The 21,179-nt window shown below is 51.5% G+C and overlaps 1 protein-coding gene across 2 annotated transcripts; it reads left to right on the forward strand.

Moving 5' to 3' along the window:
- Positions 1–1,405: 1,405 nt before the first annotated feature.
- CIMIP3 (ciliary microtubule inner protein 3) lies at positions 1,406–21,099 on the forward strand. Of its 2 annotated transcripts, XM_069564454.1 has the most exons (3): positions 1,406–2,221; positions 20,573–20,629; positions 20,807–21,099. In XM_069564454.1, exons 1-3 carry the CDS (start codon positions 1,643–1,645, stop codon positions 20,900–20,902), a joined length of 732 nt encoding a protein of 243 aa, XP_069420555.1. In that variant the 5' UTR covers positions 1,406–1,642; the 3' UTR covers positions 20,903–21,099. The 2 variants fall into 2 exon arrangements, with proteins under 2 accessions (XP_069420555.1, XP_069420553.1); XM_069564452.1 differs by having other exon boundaries at positions 1,494–2,221; positions 20,573–21,099.
- Positions 21,100–21,179: the final 80 nt, after the last annotated feature.

Here is a 21,179-nt window from a genome sequence, read left to right on the forward strand (position 1 = left end):
AAAAATCCGTGAACTGTACACTTAAGAAAATCCTGGCTCTGGCTTCCCTGGCTCAGTGGTGATCCAATCCCTGATCTGGGAAGATCCTACATGCACAGAACAACTAAACCCGTGCACCAAAACTACTGAGCCTGTGCTCTAGAGCCTGGGAGCTGAAACTAGCAAACCCCACACGCCTTAGAGCCATGCTCAGCAACAAGAGAAGCCACCACAGTAAGAAGCCCTCGACCGCCAACTAGAGAGTAGTCCCCACTTGCCCCAAGCCTGTGCAGCAATGAATACCTAGCACAGCCATAAATAAATATTAAAAAACAGAAAAAAAGAGAAAATCCTGGCTCGATCATTTAAAACGGTGTGCTCTTGGGCATGTTACTTAACCTCTCTGTGCCTCCTTTTCCCCACCTGTCAAACAGGAATAACAGTCCCTACATCACAGGCTGGATGAGGATTAAACAAGTCAACAACAGGAGGACTTTCGAATGGTACCTTGCACCTAAGAAGGGGTCAATAAATGTTTGGGATTCAGGTGAGGAGAGGTGTTTAGACCTTAGAGTTGTACTTGGCAGGACACATGTGTTTGCTAAGTTCCTAAGCCCTGCCTCCAAACTGCCCTGGCCCTCCTACCTTTGCTCCTGCTGTTTGCTCTGGAAATGCTGGGTGCCCTTCTCTCTCAGCTCACATGCTAGTTCCAATCAGAGGTCACCTCTCTGTTCCTTTTGCACTTACTCTTTTATAGCAAAGGCTCAGAAAGGGCTAAACGGCATTTGGTCATCTCTGTTCACCAGCCAGCTGGAGATCCTTGGGTCAGAGAGAGGCGATGTCTCATTTGCCCTCTCCTGTCCGGGTGTCTTGTGTCCTGCTCCTGATAAACCTGGGGACTAAACTGAATCCAAGAGCAGGGGCTGAGGCTGTGACATCCTCTGGGGGTCCCCACACTGTGGCCATAAAGGTCAGTGAAGGTAATGGGGTGACAATGAAGGCAGGTGAGCTAAAGCAGCGATGGGTGACCCTCCTTGGGCCCAGAACCTCAGATCAGACACAAGAAGTGAATTCCTGGCCTCACCCGACTAGATTCTCTCTCAGTTATAGAAGGTACAAATTGCAGAAAGATGCAGTGATCAGATGACCCACAGGCAGAGCCCAAAGGCAGGGCAGGTATGATGGTTTCAAATACCTGCAGACACATCAACCTGATTCAGGGGCCAAGGGCGGCTGGCAGTCAAGGGAGGCTTCATTCATAGGCACCCGTCGTTGACCTGACAAGGGCCTGTGATCCCAGAAAGAGACTGGGTGACTGGCACAGCCTGCTATCCTGCTGGCAGCAGTGGCTCTGGGCCTCCTTAGGGTAGAGGCGGGTGTGTGGGCACCCAGATAGCAGCTCCTTCACTGCCTGCAACGCCAGGCCAGGCGAGGCCGGCTGGGAACTGGGAGAGGGGGAACGGAGGAAGCGGAAAGAGTAGGGGTTGAAGGGACCATCTCCAAGTCCTCAGATCCAGGCAAGGCTTCAGACTCAACAGAACTGCTGGGGGAAGGGTGAGGGAGGGTTTCGCAAACCCCGGGAAGCCTTTCTGGCAACAATAAAGCAAACATAACTTCCTCGGAGGAGGGAAAACAAACACCTCGGGAGAGGGACAAGGATCAGATGCGGCCTCCCCATCAAAGATCTCTGACCTTGCGGTGGGGAGGGGCCCCTCCTTCCTTTTCCCAGAGACCTCCCTTTGCCGAAGGCTCCTGCCCGGCCAGCGCACAGGTTCAAACGCGTTGCTTCCCCTCCGCGCTGGCGCGTCTCCCGCCCTCGCGGCCGCGGATCACCCAGAGCCCGGGCAGAGCGCCGCCCTTGGGGTGCGGGACCACGCGCAGGCCCCCGCGCGCTCCGCTCCCGGGCGCACTCACCGAAGCCCCGGGTCCCCTCCTCCGGGGCCTCCTGGGTGAAGATCCAGGGGGGGTTCGTGGCGTAGAGGGAGGTGGCGGGCGGGTTGGCATGTTTCTTGCCGAAGAGTTTGCTGAAAGTGCCCGGGTTCTTTTTCATGCTGCCGCCGGCCGCGCGGGCGCTGGGGGAGGACCGTCCCTCCCTCGCCTGCCCTGCTCCGGACTGGACTCCACACCGTCTCCCCGGGGGCCTCTACCAGGCCATGCCGCGCGCCGTCCTCCCGGCCCGCGCACCGGGCGACAGGTGCTGGGGGCGCCGCCGCTCTCCGAGAAATGCGAGCTACCTGGACAGGTAAGAGGCTGCCGCTGCGCCCCGGCCCCGCCCCGCGGCCGCCGCCGCCCCGCCGCCCGACTCCCCCGGCTGCATTCCTGCCGCCTCCTTCCACAACCGGCCATTGTTGGCGGGTCCCGGTGGGCCGGGGAACCTCGCCCAGCCCACGCCCAGCGCGGGGACGACCCACCCCCTCCCCGCGGCCGCCTCCCGGGCCTCCTCCTCCGCCCCTCCCCCCGAGGGAGGGAGGGGCGGGCCGGGTCCCCGCTTCCAAGGCGGTTCGCGACCAGGACAGTCCAGAACTTGGGAAACAACTCGTGCGTCCAGCACTGGGGCGGCTGCTGGCCTCAGCGCGCAGGCAGATGGCTCCCAGAGGCCCTGGAAGAGTGGGCGGGAATCATCCATGCCTGTAAGGAAATGCCCATAGGAAAAAAAGGGAAAAGCGATAAATAAAAGCAATAAATTAGTGTCCCAATCTGATGACTAGGGTGGAAAATATCCTCGTTGACAAGCTCCAAAGAGAATGCAGGATGGCTAAATCTCGGTGCGTTTTTTTTTTACATCAAATTCTTTATTTTTTCTGTGAAGTTGTGAATATTAATCGAAATACAGTTGAATCACAACATTGTATTATTTTCAGGTGTACAACATAGTGATTTAATATTTTTATAGATTATATACCATTTAAAATTGTCATAAAATATCGGCTATATTCCCTGTGCTGTACAATAGGTCCTGCAGCTTATTTTATCCATAGCAGTTTGTGCCTCTTAATTCTCTACTCCTATTTTGTCCTTCGCTCCTTCCTTCTCCACTATCCACCCCCCCCAACTATTAATAGTTTTGTTCTCTGTGTCTGTGGGTCTGTTTCTGGTTTCTTACATTCATTCGCTTGATTTTTTAGATTCCACAAGTGAAAACATTTAGTGTTTGCTTTCTGTCTGACTTTATAAGCATAATACTCTCTAGGTCCTTCTATGCTGTGGCAAATGGTAAGTTTTCATTCTTTTTATGGCTGACTGGTGGCTCAGTGGTGAAGAATTTGCCTATGATGCAGGAGACACAAGTTCAATCCCTGGGTCAGGGAAGATACCCTAGAGAAGGAAATGGCAACTCGCTCCAGTATTCTTGCCTGGAAAAATCCCATGGACAGAGGAGTTTGATGGGTGACAGTCCATGGGGTCACACAAGAGTCAGACACAACTAAGCAACTAAACAACAACAAAAGTATTCCATTGTGTGTATAATGTATATATACTTCTATGTATACTTATAAATAAAGTATCTTCTTTATCCATTTATCAGTTGATAGACTAGGCTGTCTCTGTGTCTTGCCTATTGTAAATAATGCTTTTGTGAACACTGGGGTATGTATATCTTTGAAACTGTTTTTTTTTCATTTTTTTCAGGTATATACCTAAGAGTGATATTGCTGCATCACATAGTAGTTCTATTTTTATTTTTTTGAGAACCTCCATACTGTTTTCCATAGTGGCTTCACCAGTTTACATTCCCACCAACAGTGTCCAAGGGTTCCCTTTCATTCTTTGTTGCTGCTGCTGCGGCTAAGTCACTTCAGTTGTGTCCAACTCTGTGCGACCCCATAGATGGCAGCCCACCAGGCTCCCCTGTCCCTGGGATTCTCCAGGCAAGAACACTGGAGTGGGTTGCCATTTCCTTCTCCAATGCATGAAAGTGAAAAGTGAAAGGGAAGTTGCTTAGTTGTGTCTGACTCTTTGCGACCCTATGGACTGCAGCCCACCAGGCTCCTCCATCCATGGGATTTTCCAGGCAAGAGTACTGGAGTGGGGTGCCATCGCCTACTCCTTCACCCTCTAAGTGAATGTAATTTTTAAAAACTTCTGGTGGGTCAAGCCCACGGAGGTTCAGTTCATTCTCCAGGGAGTTGAGCTGTGCATCTTTAAGATGCTTCAGGTGCACCTTAAGACGCTATTCTAGCTCGGCCAGGGGGTGGCCTTCCACCAGGGGAGGTCCCATCAGATGAGGACCTGAGACACTGTGTGGAAGATTCAGAGAGTTAGGCCATGGGGGTGGGGTGGGGAGGTTAGATTTGAATGCTTTCAGGGGACCATGGGTAGAAGGCTAGTGTGTGTGTGTGTGGGGGGGGGGTGGTATTCGAGTCACAGAGTCGAAGTGCTTCCTCTGAGCTACTCCATCAGAACCCCCAGCTGCATTTCCCCTCCTCTTTCTCCCAGACAGTTGGAATGGCTCCCCTCTTTTACCACAAACCTTTCCCCTCCAAACTTTTCATTTTGAAAACACTGAAACAGTAAAATGACCACCCGCATGCACACACACACTTCATTTTCATTTTGCTGACGGTTCATAGGTGTGGGTATGGCACATCTCCCCACCCTGACCACTACTTCAGTATCCGTTGCCTAAGATTAAGGACATTCTCCGTAATGACCACAATGCAGTTATCACACACCAGAAATTTAACATCAATCGATACACTATGAATATCTAAAGTATACTCCCCATTAAAAAATTTCCCAATTATCCCCCAAGGTGTCATTTTAGTTTTTTATTTGTTTTCCAACCTGCAATTCAATCAGGATTCACACACTGTGGGACTTCCCTGGTGGTCCACTGGCTAAGACTTCCTGCTCCCAGTGCACGGGGGCCCAGGTTCAATTCCTGTTCAGGGAACTTAATTCCACAAGCTGCAACTAAGAGTTTGCTTGCCAGAACTAAAATGTCCCACATTCCGAAACGAAGATCCCTCATGCCGCAACTAAGACCTGGCACAGCCAAATAATTTTTATTTTTAAAGACTCACCCATTGCATTTGCTGGTCATATTTGTTTAATCTCGTAATTTAGGGCAAATCCTCTGGCTCTTGTTTTTCACGACAGTGGCATTTTTGAAAAGTCCACTCCAGTGTCAAGGGACAGGATGAGAGGGGCCCTCAGTCATCGTTTTCCCACCAAGAGAAGAGGGATTGAGGAACAAATTGGGGGACAAAGCATCTTTAAAGATAGTGTTCCCCAAATGTTTTTGATTGGTGACATGTCTGTGGTCAACCTTGTCCTACGCCACCCACTCCCAGGGCACTGCAGGAGCCAGTTCCTGTTCAGAGTATTTGTGGAGGCTTCCCAGTTGCCTGTTGCTGTGCTGAAGGTTTGAGGTAACTGGAGCTAGAAGATAGTTATCGAAGTCTTATTTCTACCTTGCAGGGTCTTGAGGTCTCATCAGGGAACTGGGTTTACATGATTCAAGGTGGCAGACCACGATGACTTAAGTACAGAACAGTGACTGCTGCCAGTGATCCATACACAGCAGGAATTCAGAGGAGGGGAGAATAGCATGAGGTCCAGGAAGGCTTCTTGGAAGAACTGAGGCTTGAGCTGGCCTCTGAAGGATGACAAGGATGTTGACAGAGACTGGAGGGGCATCCACACATACCCACAGGATCCACCCCTCCACCCCCACCTCTGCATCATGGCTCCTCCCACTGGCCACTCGGGAAGGGCGCAAGGGGACTCCTGATACCGCATCCTGCCCTGGACATCATCACAACCCAGTCAAGTGCTCCAGATACTCAGGCACGAGATAGGGGCTTCCTTCTTGGAGACCTCCCGCCTTGGGTAGCTCCTAGGCTCTTACACCCTGAACCATCCCCAGGAGAGTCACCATCCAGCAATTCCATTCATACGCAACTTCCACCATATAAATAATAGTCTTCTTTTTAAGTATTTATTTATTTGGCTGCAGCGGGTCTTAGTTGTGGCATGTGAATCTCGTTCCCTGACCAGGGATTGAACCTGAGCCCCTTGCATTGGGAGCTCGGAGTCTTAGCCACTGGACCACCAGGGAAGTTCCTATAAATAATCTTGAGAACATCTGTGTGCCCAGCTCTGGACTATGAAGGATCCAGAGAAATCAGAGACATGGTTCCTGAGTTCAAGTGGCTTTAGTCTTTTTGGGGAGACAGTGAGAGACACGTGGAGAGGTGAAGGGTGGGGAGGTAAGTGAACAGGGGGAGACTAACAATGGGATTAACAGAGATTCAGAGTAGGAGAAAACAGGGTGGGCTGGAGGATCTGAGGAGGGCAGGCAGGAAGGGCGAAGACCTCTGCAAGGGCTCAGGGTGGTGGAACTAGGAACTGGGAGATGGAAGAGAGGTCACAGCAAGGTCAGCCAGGGTGTGACGGGCTTAAAAAGGCAGAAACAACCCAGATTGTCCAGTTAAAGATGACTGGTTAAATAAATGATGGCATAATCACACAATGGAATAATCATGCAACTCTAAAAATGAGTGAGTCAGCCGACTGTGTCCAGTTTTCTACCAGATAAACGGATAAACTGTTGACAAAACTGTGTGTGTGTGTGTGTGTGTGTATGTGTTACCATTTGGGGCAGGATAGGTAGCTCAGACGACAAAGCGTCTGTCTGCAGTGCAGGAGACCCGGGTTCCATCCCTGGGTTGGGAAGATCCCCTGGAGAAGGAAATGGCAACCCACTCCAGTACTCTTGCTGGGAAAATCCCATGGATGGCAGAGCCTGGTAGGCTACCATCCATGGGGGTCACAAAGAGTCGGACACGACTGAGCGGACTTCACTTTCACTGTGTATAATCTTATTTGCTTGTATTCGCACAAAGACACTAAGGAAAGATAACCTAAGAAACTAGTAAAAGTGGTTACTAGGGGGACGTGGTGGGAATAGGGCAAAGAGAGTGGGAGGGAGAATTCTCACTGAATGCTGTTTTACACTTTCTAATTTTCAAACCGTGGGAAATATATTTGCTGTTAAAAAATAAAAAATAACTCAGCAGGAGAGTTTAGTTTAGAAGCACCATGGGGCTTCCCTGGTAGCTCAGTGGTAAAGAATCTGCCCGCAAATCGGGAGACTCAGGTTTGATCCCTGGGTTGGAAAGATCCCCTGGAGAAGGAAATGGCAACCCACTCCAGTATTCTTGCCTGGGAAATCCCACAGACAGAGGGGCCAGGCAGGCTACAGTCCATGGGATCACAAAAGAGTCAGACATGACTTAGTAACTGAGCAACAACAAATGGACCCACCACAAACCAGCCTCTGCATCACCTGGGATTTTACTAGAAATATAGGATCTCTGGCTCCACTCCAGATGTTGAGCAACCTCTCGAGATGTCCACTTGCTCATCTGTAAAATTAGATGTTAATTTAAAATCATTATGAGATTCAGTGAGCTGTTGCATTAAGGTACCCAGCAGAAGATCTGCAGTATATTTTTTTGAGAGTGTAATTTAAGCAGTTTTTAAAAAAAAATTCTATTGCAGTATAGTTGATTTAAAATGTTGTTAGTTTCTGCTGTACTGCAAAATGAGTAAGTTATATAACAAGACTCCCAGGTAAGTCAGGAGCATGTTATAGTTTGAGAAGTTCAGGCTTAGAGTTGGTGGTTACTAGGTGATGGAGCAGGCAAGGGTAACTGGTGGTAACAGCTGTTTGTAAGGATCTTTAGCAGCTGGATGAAAGACCAGGAGAAGGAGAAAGAGTAGGCTGAGGGACTATGGGAGGCTGTGTAATTGATCAGTTAATTGCTTAATCATTTGGTTAATTGACATAAGCAGGAGGGGATTTGGACACGTGTGCTGGGGATAGAAAATGAAAAAGTTGTTAGTTTGTGGGACACTTCTTAGGAAGAAGGGAAGGGCATGGTAAACAGCTTGCATATAGGGAGATAAAAACAACTCTGAGCTCGCTTCCTCATCTGTAACATGGGAGTAATAACAGTACCCTCTCTGAGGGTCATTAGGAAGATTAAATAAGATAACAGATGTGAAGTGCCAGCACAGGGCCTGGCACCCAGGGGCCACTCCTCAAGTGTTCGCTCATTTCTTCCCCTTCTGGTCCCTTTGCCTTAGGGGTTAGCCTTGGTTGGGGGTAGAGGAAAGGGGGGAACCAGGGTGACGCATGAACACCCAGAAGGGCTTGAGGCTGTAGAGTAGACAGCAGGGCTCTCCCTGCCCCCTACCCCCCCATTTTACCCAGATTCCTTTTCCATGTTGGTGCGTGGAGAGGTGGGGGCCCGTTTCTGACAACTTGAGAGGCTGGGTTCCCTGGGGCAGGCTCGGGGCTTGATTCTCTGTCCAGCTCAGCCCCCTGTTGTAGCCCCACTCCATCTAATGATGACATCTCACACCTGGTCCCCCAGGAAAAGAAACAGCCAAATAACAGGCTCCCCTCCAAACAGCCAAAAGCCCAATCCTGTAATTAAATCTTGGCTTGGCAGTTACTTAGTCACCTCCAAGAGCCGACTTTCCTGGCCAGTTCTGGAATGTGGGGTGGGATGGGGGCCCGGTAGGTGCAGTCTCCCCAGAGACCCAGCCGGGCCTTTGTCAAAATGGTGGTCTCCCCTCCAACAAAGCCAAATGCTCCTGGCTGGGGGAGTGCGCTCTGAGTGCGGGAAGGGCAGGCTGAGAGACACCAAGAGTCACCTCATCCCCACCCCAGGTCTCTGTGGTGAGCTCTGCAAGGGCAAAAGTCAAAACTCCCATCATGCCAATTCCCATATCCACTGAGCTGTGGATCACCTCGTCCCACCACTGCTCCAGGCTGGAGATGCCTTCTACCATACCAGCTCCTGACACTGTTCCCTTCAGCCTGCAGGGTGGAGTGGGCTTCAGTCTCCACCCACCCCCTCTCCCAACCCCAGCCTTCCTCTGGGCTGGGCAGGTGCCAGGAAATGTGGTTAGGCTAAGAGGAAGCCTGGCTAACGTGGACTCCTAAATCCTGAGAAGGTGGTCAAGGTCAGTACCTGGTGCCTGAGAGTATGAAGATCCAAGATCCAGCCCTGAGTGGGAAGTGGTGTGTTTGAGGGTGCTGGGAAGGGACGCATTTCCCTTGGTAACCGTGGGCTCTGTGGGAGGGACCGTAGCAGGATGGGAAAGATCCTTGCTGGGGAATAGGTTTGAATCCTGACTCTGTTGTTTAGAAAGGGTGTGACCTTGGCTGAGATACCACCTCTCTGAGCCTCAGTTTGTTCATCTGTAAAACAGGGGCTATTAATGTAGGTGGTTATGAGATTCAATGAGATAGAGAGTTAAAATACCCAGCAGAGTCTGACTCATGGTGGGTACTTAGTACCTGCATGCTCTCACCCCAGTTCCCTGCCTTGACTTTGGGCATGGACATGCTGAACAGAACAGACAGAACAGAGGCCTTGAGAGGCTGCACAAGAGCAGTACCCATTCAACAAAGAACCTCAAGAAGGAAAATTCCATGGGGGCCTAGGAGACAGGGCGGGGTAGGTGTTTACAAGGTTAGGTTCAAAAGCCAGGCAAAAATATTCCATTGTAAAACACATCCTACCATCTGAAATCATGTGTGTATATTTAAAAAAGAGAGATTATTTAGTACAAAAACAAAAACCCAAATCTCATATAGATTGTGACTATAGGTAGATAAGGTGTATTTGTGAATGAACAGCCAGGGGTTCGCAGGGACCAAGACTGTGGAGCTGACTGGGAGTGTGGGGGTAGTTGGGGCAGCGAGCAGGTGGGGAGTACTAGGATGACAGGTGGGGCTTTTACTTTTCAGTAATGTCCTTTGTTGGTAGATCATTTGTCTTAACTTAAAATTCTACAAATAATAAAGAACACTATTTTTTAATATTGGCCATGCGGGTTCTTTGTTACGGTGAGAGAGCTTTCTCTAGTTGTGGCTCGCAGGTGCCCTAGTTGGGGTACACGAGCTTAGTTAGATGCCCCACGGCATGTGGGATCTTAGTTTCCCAACCAGGGATCGAATCTGCATTGGAAGGCAGATGTTTTTAAACCACTGAACCACCAGAGAAGTCCCAAAGAACATAGTTTAGCATGGAATGTATTTTTCCTTTTTTTAAAGAAAGAACACTGGATGGGGGCCAGCATGGAGATGTGGGTCTCAGTGCCACTAACCTCCTGTTATGACCCACCTAGAGAGCATATTGAAAAGCAGAGACATTGCTTTGCCAACAAAGGTCCATCTAGTCAAGGCTATGGCTTTTCCAGTAGTCATGTATGGATGTGAGAGTTGGACTGTGAAGAAAGCTGAGCGCCAAAGAATGGATGCTTTTGAACTGTGGTGTTGGAGAAGACTCTTGAGAGCCCCTTGGACTGCAAGAAGATCCAGCCAGTCCATCCTAAAGGAGATCAGTCCTGGGTGTTCATTGGAAGGACTGATGCTGAATCTGAAACTCCAATACTTTGGCCACCTCAGGCAAAGAGTTGACTCACTGGAAAAGACCCTAATGCTGGGATTGGGGGCAGGAGGAGAAGGAGACGACAGAGGATGAGATGGCTGGATGGCATCACCGACTCGATGGACGTGAGTCTGAGTAAACCCCAGGAATTGGTGATGGACAGGGAGGGCTGGCGTGCTGCAATTCATGGGGTCGCAGAGTCAGACACAACTGAGTGACTGAACTGAACTGAACCTCCTGTGAGACCATCCAGGCTTCCTGAGCCTCAGTCTCTCCATCTGTAAAGTGGGATGCTCACACTCAGTCCCCTAGTCATATACGACTCTGCGACTCCATGGACTGTAGCCCACCAGTCTCCTCTGTCCACGGGATTATCCCGACAAAAATACTGCAGTGGGTTCCATGCCCTGCTCCAGGGGGTCTTCTTGACCCAGGGATCAAAACTGCTTTTCCTGTGGCCCCTGGACTGGCAGGCGGATTCTTTACCACCGAGTCACCTGGCAAGCCCTGTAAAGTCACACGGTGCGCTCCAACACTCAGGTGTAGTTTCCCATCTGATCAATGTGTTCCTTGGCTGGCAGAGTGCAGGCAGAACAGCGCACGGGGATCTCTGGTGCCTCTTGTGCAGGGGGCGCTCCGGGGAAAGAGAGGTGAGCACTGGATGCAGGGAGTATTTCCCCAGGGCGTGGCCATCTCCTCTGCACCAGCTCTGTGCTCTGCCTCTAGCCTTCAGGATCCATCCCCTACCCTCTAGGAATCAGCAGAGCCCTGTACACTTTTCACGTGTTCTGAAGACCAACACTTGAATGGGGACCTTGAGCCCTGGGTGTGTTTCCATGCAGCCTCTTGTGGGTCCATCTTGTCTCTCCCTCTCTTCCTGAGACCTGAAAGTAATAGCAGCTGCATCTACCATTCACTGAGCATCTTTGCTGTGTGAGGCACAGGGCCAAGTGGACTAGGTGCATTAACCCAACACCATCTTAAAAAAATTTTTTTTTCACTTATTTTGTGGCCACACCACATGGAACATGGGAGCTTAGTTTCCTGACCAGGGATCAAACCCGTGCCCCCAGCAGTGGAAGTGTGGAGTCCTCCTAACCACTGGACCACCAGGGAAGTCCCAACCCACTACCACCAAGCCAGCTCTACAAAGGAAGAGGACAATACATCCATTTTGTGGATGGAGGGAAAAAGACTTCAAATGACATCTATTGTTTAGTTGCTAAGTCATGTCCAACTCTTTTGTGACCCCATGGACTGTAGCTCGCCAGGCTCCTCTGTCCATGGAATTCTGCAGACAAGAATAGTGGAATGAGTTGCCATTTCCTTTTCCAGGGGATCTTCCCTGACCCAAGGATCGAACCCGAGTCTCCTGCATTGGCAGGCAGTTTCTTTACCAGTGAGTCTTCAGGGAAGCCGCAAATGACATCTACTCATACCCTGTGACCAGTCAATTCTCTATTAGGAGTAGGCCCCAAAGAAACTTTCACTCTGGTCCATAAAGGCATGTGGATGTGATGTTATTGCCGTGCTGTTTGTGCAAATGGGGAGTAGGAGACACCTGGGAGGAAAGGCTTTGGAAGGAAGGAAGGAATGAGGCTTATGCAGCAACACGGATGGATCTTAAAAACAGAAGGTAGAGATCAAAGTAAACAACAGAATGAGATCTAGAACACACAAAACCACTTATATAAATGAACATGACCTGCACACAAAACAATATGTATTTTGAAAACACATTTGAACAAGAAGATACTTATTAAGAACATTAGAATAGCTGCCTCTGGTGGGCGTGGGTGGAGAGTGTGGTTGGAGACTGGAGATAAAGAGGGAAAATTAATATAACAAGAGAGGAGGACTTCATAGACCAGTGGTGATAAGGCACCTGATGTGAGCTGTAAGAATAGCTCAGTTGTTTGTACTTGAAGTCCAACAAAGGAAACTCAAATAAGGATCAGAGAGGTTAAGTAATTTGTGCAAATCACACAGCAGACAAAGAGGAGTGGAAAGAGGATGTTTGAATAAGTAGGCTTCTTAAAGCGAGACCGTAGCAGGACCCTGAAAGCCACATGTCTGCATTGCAACAGCAAAGAGGGCAGGAGGGACAGAGGGACAGAGGACAGGTGTGTGTGGCAAGGGGTGGGGGTCTTCTTGGGCTCCACAAGTCAGCCTGGCATGTCACCAGCTCTCCCCATCATTCCCAAACACCCACTGAGTGCCATGGGGTACAGATCACCCTCCTTACCTTCCAGGAATTATGATGAGGAATAAAATGAGCTCATGCTGGGGGTGTGGCAGAGAAGTCAGAAAGAGTGGGCTTCCAGGAGGCAGGACTGACTCAGTGCTGTCTGGGGCTTAGAAACGATAATAACAATATGACTCAGCACTGACCATGCAGCAGGCCCTCCTCCCCACCATCTCCCAAGCAAGATACCATCTGCCCAGAGCCTTGGAGATCCCAGATCAGAGGCTCCGCCAGGGCTGCCCTTCTTCCCCGCTCCTCCCTGCCTGCCTCCCTTCTTGGTCCCTCCCATCCTCTCCAGAAATTAGGGGTCATTACCATTAGGGTGTGAGATCTGAGCACAGCGTACAAGTCATTAACACCCCAACTCCCACTCCGCCTGGGGGCGTCTAAGTCTACACCATACTCAACAGGCAGTGCTGACAGTGCCAGGAAGGAAACTGGGCTGGGCCCAGCCCTGGCCAGTGGGCCGAGGGCAGGAAGTCACCAGCTGTTCTGCCTCCCTCACGCTGGGCCCCCTCCTTTCCTCCTCACTGACCCAGGGAGAAGCTCAGGGCAGTCCGACATGGGGCATTTCTGACACTTCCTGGAAGTCTGATGTTGCGGAAGTGGGACCCGAAGGAGGTGTGTCAGGGAAGACATCTGGTTTTGAAGATGGCAAGAGGACAGCTCATTCAGCCACCTACCCCTCAATACAGTTACCCACCCACACATAATAACAGCCAGTTTTATTTGTTTATTTATTTTTTGGTCACATCATGCGTAATGTGGATCTTAGATCCCCAACCAGGGATCGAACTCATGCCCTCTGCGTTGGAAGCACAGAGTTTTAACCACTGGACCAGGAAGTCCAATAATAGCTAGTATTTATTGAGTGCTTCCTCTGTGCCAGGCACTGTCCTAAGTGCTTTGCCCTACTCTGTTATTAGTAGTTAGGGACCTTTAGTCCAACCATTTTACAGATGAGTAAGCAGAAGTACAGAGAGGTCAGTTATTTATACTTGCCCAAGGTTACACAACTAGTAAAATGGTAGAGCCAGGATTCACGCTCATAAAGTCTGGCTTTGAGCCTGCAGTCTCATCCACTATACAACAACCCACCATCTATCCACATGGACCATCTTCCCATCCACTCACCCGTGGCCACCCCACTTAACCACCTGTCTACTCACTCATCCATCCATCCCTTCATCTCCTAACCCCTTGTTTGAAGTGGTTTAGGAAAGGGAACAGCAAATACAAAGACTTAGAAGGGAGAGAGCAGGGCGTGTTAAGAAAGTAACTGCTGCACAGACTGAGGGAAAAGATAGCAAGCAATGAGACTAAGAAGGTGACCAGGGCTCCAATCAGGAGGGTCTGCTCATCCGTCGTCTATCCACCTACTCACATCCATCCACCTCCCACTCTGCTCTCCTACTCCTCTGTCCATCCATCCGTCCATCCATCCACCCACCCATCCATCCATCCATCCATCCATCCATCCATCCATCCACACACCCATCCATCCATCCACCTATCCATCCATCCATCTATCCATCCATCTATCCATCCATCCATCCATCCATCCATCCACCCTCCCACCCACCCATCCATCCATCCACCCACCCACCCACCCATCCATCCACCCATCCATCCATCCACCCACCCACCCACCCACCCACCCACCCATCCATCCACCCACCCACCCATCCATCCACCCATCCACCCACCCATCCACCCATCCATCCATCCACCCACCCATCCATCCACCCACCCACCCATCCATCCATCCACCCATCCATCCATCCATCCATCCATCCATCTATCCATCCATCCATCCATTCATCCATCCATCCATTCATCCATCATCCTTCATTCCTATTCTTGAGAAGGCAGATAGAGAGGAAGAAAGAATAGAGAGTTAGCTGGTTATATTTCTTCCATGCCAGTGATTTCTTGTGACCTTTTGTGGGGCTGGGGGAACATTAGGACTCCCCAAGTTACCTGAATAAACAGAACGATGTCCTCCACTCTCCACTCACCCCACTACCCATAGCTCACCAGTCCTGGGCACCATGGGAAGAAGGGATTGCAGAGTGATGAGGTATTAAGGCTGGAAGAACCATCCAGACCTTGAAACTTCTGCCCCCAGCCCTGCCCCTGTATCTCCTTAGGAAGACAGAAGGAATTATGTTGTCAAAGAGGTGTCACAATGCCCCCAGCCCCATACAAGTTCTCCTGACTTGGTGTCCCAGTACCCTCCCAAGAGTCCCTGAATACCTCTGGAGCCCTTGGCCGCCAGAAGTTCCATCTCACCACCAAGGAAGGCACTGGTCAAGGATGTTCCAGGTGGGATGACATCATGGTGTAGGATCAGGGCAGCCCAAAGTGGCAAGAGGTTTGATTGGCAGGAAGGAGTGTGAAGGCCCCAGGCCAGCCCACCTGTGCAGCTGGGAGCTGAGGGACTCTTACCAGAGGTTTAGGTGCCAGTGAGACACTGCCCGATTCCTGTTCCCCAGCTGTGGAGCTGTCCTTGTCTCCCTGGGTGGGGGAGGGCAGGTGACCACCACTCAGCTCCTTTGCTCTCTGCCCTTTCACTTCCCTGAGAGGCTTCCTGGACCGTTAGTTTGCATGGCCCTACCTCCTAGGCACACTTGTAATAAGTAATAATGCTGGTCAACATTTGCTGAGGGCTAAAGACGTCCAGGCGCCTTAAGGAGAGTATCTCATTAACTCATAGTAACCCTATGAGATAGAGTCTCTGTTGTCCTTCGTAGATGGAAAAACAGGCAGAGTGTGTGCTAAATTACCACAGAGACTCCCCTGGTGGTCCGGGGGTTAGGACTCTGAGCTTCCACTGCCGGCGCATGAGTTCGATCCCTGGCTGGAGGACTAAGATTCTGCACGCTGCGTGGTGTAGCCAAAAATGAATAAATTACCGGAAGAACAGGTATCCAGTGGGTGGTAAAGGCTTCCTGAGGAAGCCGAGGCCCCCCCACTTGGCTTCTTCACTGACTCCCTTCAGAGTCCCCGTCCCCTCGCTGAAGACAAGTAAGTGCTCATAAAGCTTCTAGCATGTGTGACGCCTCTGTGTAACTTCTGGGCGGGGCTGATGATAATTACCACTTTCTTTTACAGCTCCCACAACTCATGGTGCCCCCTCCACAAGCTGTGCAGTAGATAGCCTTATTAGCCCCATTTTGCAGATGAGGCAAGTCAAGCTCAAAGAGGTTCAGTGACTTGCCCAAGGATGCCCGATCTGTAAGGGCAGAGTCAGGTTCTGAGCTTAGACCTTAAAACTCCAAAGCCCTGGCATATTTCCAGCATCAGGTGCCCTGGGAGGCTTCACCAGCTGCCTCACCCAGTGCTATTTGCATTTTGACAGGGCACAAGGCCTTCCACGAAAAAGGGAGGTGCAAATGGTGGCATGCATGTCAGGCACAGACTAGGCCAGCAGATGGGCCGGGGGCCAGAAGAGGGGCCTGAAGTATTGAACTTCATCTCACATATGACGTCTTCTTGCCTTACTCAGAAAGTGCCGCCCTGAAGTCTCCCTCTTCCCCATTCTCGGTCCGGGTGTAAGGGACAGATGTACACATGATATATCTAAAAAGCCTGGGTGGGTCTGCCTGTGGGTGTGGGGGTCATGGAAGGAGGGGGTCAGATTCCTTCTTTTGGCTCTTAACTCAAAACCCAAGTGAAAACAGGGGAGTGCGATTCAGCAGGGAGCGAAAGGGCTGGTGGGACCCTCTCCTTGCCCTGTAAACTTCATTGCCCCCTGCGGAACGGGAAGACTAGGAGGCTTAAGGCAGCAGAAACCAGATAGGGGAGATGGGGGCCATCCTTCCACCTCTAAACTCTTTCTCTCCACCTCAGCATTGTGAGCTGATGGTTCTTCACTGTGGGAGTGGCGGGGGAGGCCGGTGCCCTGCAGGAAGTTTGGCAGCACCCCTGGCCTCTGGACACCAGTAGCACCTCCCAGTTCTGACCACCGAAAATGTCTCCCCGCATTGCCACATGTCCCCCCGGGGTGGGGTGGGGGCGGAAATGCCCCCAGGGGTGAACCACTTCTCTAAATTCACACACAATGTGCATTTGACAGGGAGGACCCGAGAGGGGAGGAGACGGTTAAATGAAACCAGATGTTAACCTGGAAAGTACGCAGTCGGGCCCCACCCTCCCTCCAGAGCTGGCTGTGCTGGGCTGAGCATGGGATGGGGTGTTCTCAGCGCGCGGAGCTTAGTCACCTGGAACCTGGCTGGGCCCCCGGGAGGGGTGGGACGAGGCTGGGGCTCCCCGGCTTCCTCCTCCTCTTCCCATCCGCTGCCTCCTTTCTCTCTTCCTCCTCCCTCGCTCCCCAGTTCCTGTGCGAGCCTCATCCCTGGATGTGCTGGGGGTCCTGGGTCGCCCAAGCAGGGTCTCAAGTATAGCAGCAGCAGCAGCGGGGGCATAGCTGACGGGAGACTCGGGGTCTGGGCTGGGGCAGAGTAGGAGAGGAGGATTCAAACCCTGGTTCCTGCACTAACTGGTCACTGGTTGTGCAACTTCTGCAAGATTCTTACACACCTCTCACTAACCATGTGCGCTTAGACCAAGCCTAGAGTCCTCCAAGCCTCAGTTTCTGCGTTAGAAAGATAGGAGCCTCCTCTGTCCATGGGGATTCTCCAGACAAGAATACTGGAGTGGGTTGCCATGCCCTCCTCCGGGGGATCTTTCCAACCCAGGGATTGAACCCACGTCTCCTGCATTGCAGGTGGATTCTTTATCGTCTGAGCCACCAGGAAAGCCAGAAAGATGGGAATAACATCTCACAACGGCTCTTTGGGGCTTTCGCAGAGGTCAGTGCTTAGTCGCTGGCAGTTGGTAGATTCTCGATCCTATTAGTAAAGAATGTTGCAAGCCCTTCCCCTTGCAGGAAGAGCCCCCCGCAGGGTCTGTGCAGTTCCCTGTCTCCACAGGCACAGGCTGAGCCTCCCTGCGTGTCAGGAGGACCAGAAGCCCACATCCTCGGATTCGTGCTTAACATGAAAAGCCCGAGCCGCTTGTGTGCCCCAGGAAAGGAGAATTCTACACCTCCAGGCTCTCAGCCTCAACACTGAGGAAAGAGAAATTGTCATGGACTCTGTAGCACTGATTCTCACCGCCCTTGGAAGGAGCTGGCAATACCGAGAGATGTTCTCAGCTGTCACAATTGGCAGGGGGTGCTACTGGCAGCTAGTGGGCAGAGGCCAGGGCTGATGCTAAGCATCCTTTGATGCACAGGGCAGCTCCACAGCAGATGTATCCAGCCTAAAGTGCCAACGGGGCCGAGACTGAGAAGCACTGCTCCCCAGGGCTTCATATTTGTGTTCATATGTGTAGTGTCTCTGCCACTTGTACACCCAGAGCCTGGTGCATAAGAGGAGCACAAATGGATAGAACAACTGACGTCACATCCTCAGCTGCGCTGAGAGATAATTCATAGAATAAACCTCACACTCCTGGGGTGTCACCCTATCTCTGCCAGGTCCAAGGACCCAGAACCAAAACCCAGCATTCAAAACCCCACAGTGTCCCTGCCACACCGGGGACATCAGGCCACCCTCTCTCACCAGCGAGCCTGGGGACTAGGGAGGGGTCGCCCTAGCTGCTCACCTGCCTCCCAGCACATCTAGCAAGGGGGCAGCAAGATGCTGAAATGAGGACAGAAATGAATTGGCGGGCCCCATCCCCACAGTGCTGTGGACACGACATGTATTGTGGGGTACAGGGTTGGCCCTTGGAGTCAGCCAGGCCTGGGTTCCCATCGCAGCCTAACTCCTCACCAGCCACATGACCCTAAACTTGGGAATACCCTCCTGACTTCTGTTTTCTCAATTATAAATGAGGCTCATAATGATGCCTTCCTTAAAGGGTAAATGTGAGGATTCTCAGAGGAAATCCACTGAAAGAGTTTGGCGCTATGCTCATGGGTAGTGGTGAAAAATTATTGTGGATTATCTCTATTCATACCTCATTTCCGGTGTGAGCCCCTCTGTTTGTCATCTGTATCCCAAGGCTGAGCCTGGACAGGTCTGGGAAGGCTGCTGACCGCTCGTGCACCCCTCTCTCCAGGTGAATAGGATGTGGTGCTGACCTCTGAGAGCATGTACAGGCTGTTGGGACATTAGCCAGAGCCCGGAAGGACCACTATTTGGGATAAGATGAGGCAAGCACAGGAGCTAGGGCGCAAAATATTTGAAAGGAAGCACTCACCGTGCCCTTGCATGAGTCTGAATATGAGCCCCTCCTGAAAATGCATAGCCTTGCCTCATCCTAGTCCCAGCCCAGCAAAGGACTACCTCCCAGGAGGAGGGCCTGAAGGCACAGAGGATGGTGAGATGGGTGCAGAGGCCACAGCATCTGAGGCTTTCTGGAGGAGGTGCCATGAGAGCTGCTGGTGTGGGAAGATAAGGAGGAATTTTGAAGTGCAAGGCTGAGGTCATATATTGCTAGGTGGGAACTTATGGGAGCAGAGACTGCCTTGGAAAAAAGCCCTGGGCAAGTGTGAGTTGGGCAAATAATTTATAAATTAAACACAACAGAACGTACATTATGATTTGAGTAGTGGGGGTTTCGTCAGATGGCAGGGGTTCAACTTCCAATAGCTCTACAGCTAGGGGTTTCCTCCCAGTTCCCTGGGGCCTCTGCAGACAGGAAACGGGTCTTCTTGAGAACTGCAGCCTGGGGAAGTGCAACAGAGCTGCCTGACACTCAGGGATCTCAGCCTTTGGGTTGTTCCATCACAGCTATGAAGATTCCTAGTGAGAGGGCACCCAGGATCTGGGAGACGGTATGGGGGTTCAAAGGTGAGGAAGATGATTCAGTCACAGGGTGGTCAAGGAGGGTGGCAACAGAGGACCAAATAAATGTCAGTACCGTGAGATAAAGGCTGCAACAGGGACCTCCTAGGAGGGTGGATCTCCATACCCAATCACCCAAGAGTGGTTATGAGGAGCAGACATTGTTGGGTGGGAGACACAGTCTGTAACAATGAGAAGTGTTCTAAATTAGAACAGGGCTGGCTGGTTGGAAGGCCAATGACCCCTTACTAAAATCCAGTTCTGTCGAACCAATAGTTATTGAGCGTTCGCTCAATGTCTTGGTCTGGAGTAAGAGAAGGAATAGGATTTTGGAGGCTATTATGTCAAGGGTAAGGGTGAGAGAGCGTTGCTCTTAAGGGGTTGAGGGCTGAGTAAGAAAGAGTATCCCTGATGGGTGGGAGGGAGGCCAGGCTGGTCTCGGGGGACAGTCTGAGCTAAGGTGAGAATGCCTGGAAGGATCAGGTGTGACCAGAAGTGACAGGCAGACTGGATGGCTGGAACTCAGGTTTTGGGGAAGCCCTGTCTTTCCAGGCGGGGGACTTGGCCTTTATTTTCTGGGCAGCAAAAGATGCTTTGAGGACAAGCCATACATTCTGGCCATTAAAATATTGGGTTGGTCCAAAAGTTCATTCAGGGTTTTCTGTAGGATGTTATGGACTTTGGGGCCAACCAATAGACTAATTCAGTGTGAAGCGCAAGCTGGGAAAGCAAGAAATAAAGAATCAGGAAGAGTTGGTAGAAAGCTGGAGTCACCTTGTAGGAGAGAGGATGGAGGCCTGACGGAGGGGTGGCAGAGGCCAGGGAGAGAAGGATGTGGGGGACATTGGTGGACAGACCGGATGCAGAGGGAAGGGGCAGGCGTGGGGTTGGAGATGAACCCCGGGTTCCCAGCCTCTGAGCTGGTCGAGGTCTCCAAGAAGCAAACCAAGGTCTGTAGAAGCAGGTCCGGTGGGGGGACCTTGAAGGCTTTCTCCTGCCTGCAAGTGTCTAGCTCCAGGGCCAGCAGAGCTGGGCTCCAGGGGTAGCTCTGTGGGCCTCTCAGCAGTACCCCTGCCCCCTCCCTCCTGCCCTTGGCCCTCGCAAAGTCCCCAGCTCTCCCCTTCTTTCCTTCCTCCCAGGACTCACAGAAATCCTCAGTACCCAGTCATGGGCCGAAGACACCATCAGGCCAAAAGGTGAAGGCTCCACACCGTCCCCTGTCCTTGTCGTGGAAGCAGGACCGTGAGCAGACTCTGGCGGCAGCCTATGTGCCAGTGGTGGTGGACCCCAGAGGGCAGAACCCAGACAAGCTCAGGTTCAATTTCTACACCTCCCAGTACTCCAACTCCCTGAACCCCTTCTACACCTTGCAGAAGCCCACTTGCGGCTACCTGTACCGCCGGGATACCGACCACACCCGCAAGCGCTTCGACGTGCCTCCTGCCAACCTGGTCTTGTGGCGCTCATAGGCCTGTGCCAGTCGGAAGCCCCCCACCCTGCACCCTCACCCCCACAATGCTGGGTCCCCAAGGGGAAGGGCTGCTTCCTCCCGGAGGAGCAGAAAGTGCCTGGGCTAGGACGGCTGTGCCTTGCTCACTGTCAACAATGGCAAAGGGAGGTCTCGCTTTTCAGCAGCAATTAAAGTTTCTTCTTCCTTTCCCTGGTATCTGAATGGGTGGCTGTGGATGGGTAAACTGAGGCCACAGGGGTGCTGTAAGCAGGGTTATGGCCAGAGGTGCCTGAAGA

This window comes from Ovis canadensis, chromosome 20, assembly GCF_042477335.2.
Source record: "Ovis canadensis isolate MfBH-ARS-UI-01 breed Bighorn chromosome 20, ARS-UI_OviCan_v2, whole genome shotgun sequence".
NCBI lineage: Eukaryota > Metazoa > Chordata > Mammalia > Artiodactyla > Bovidae > Ovis > Ovis canadensis.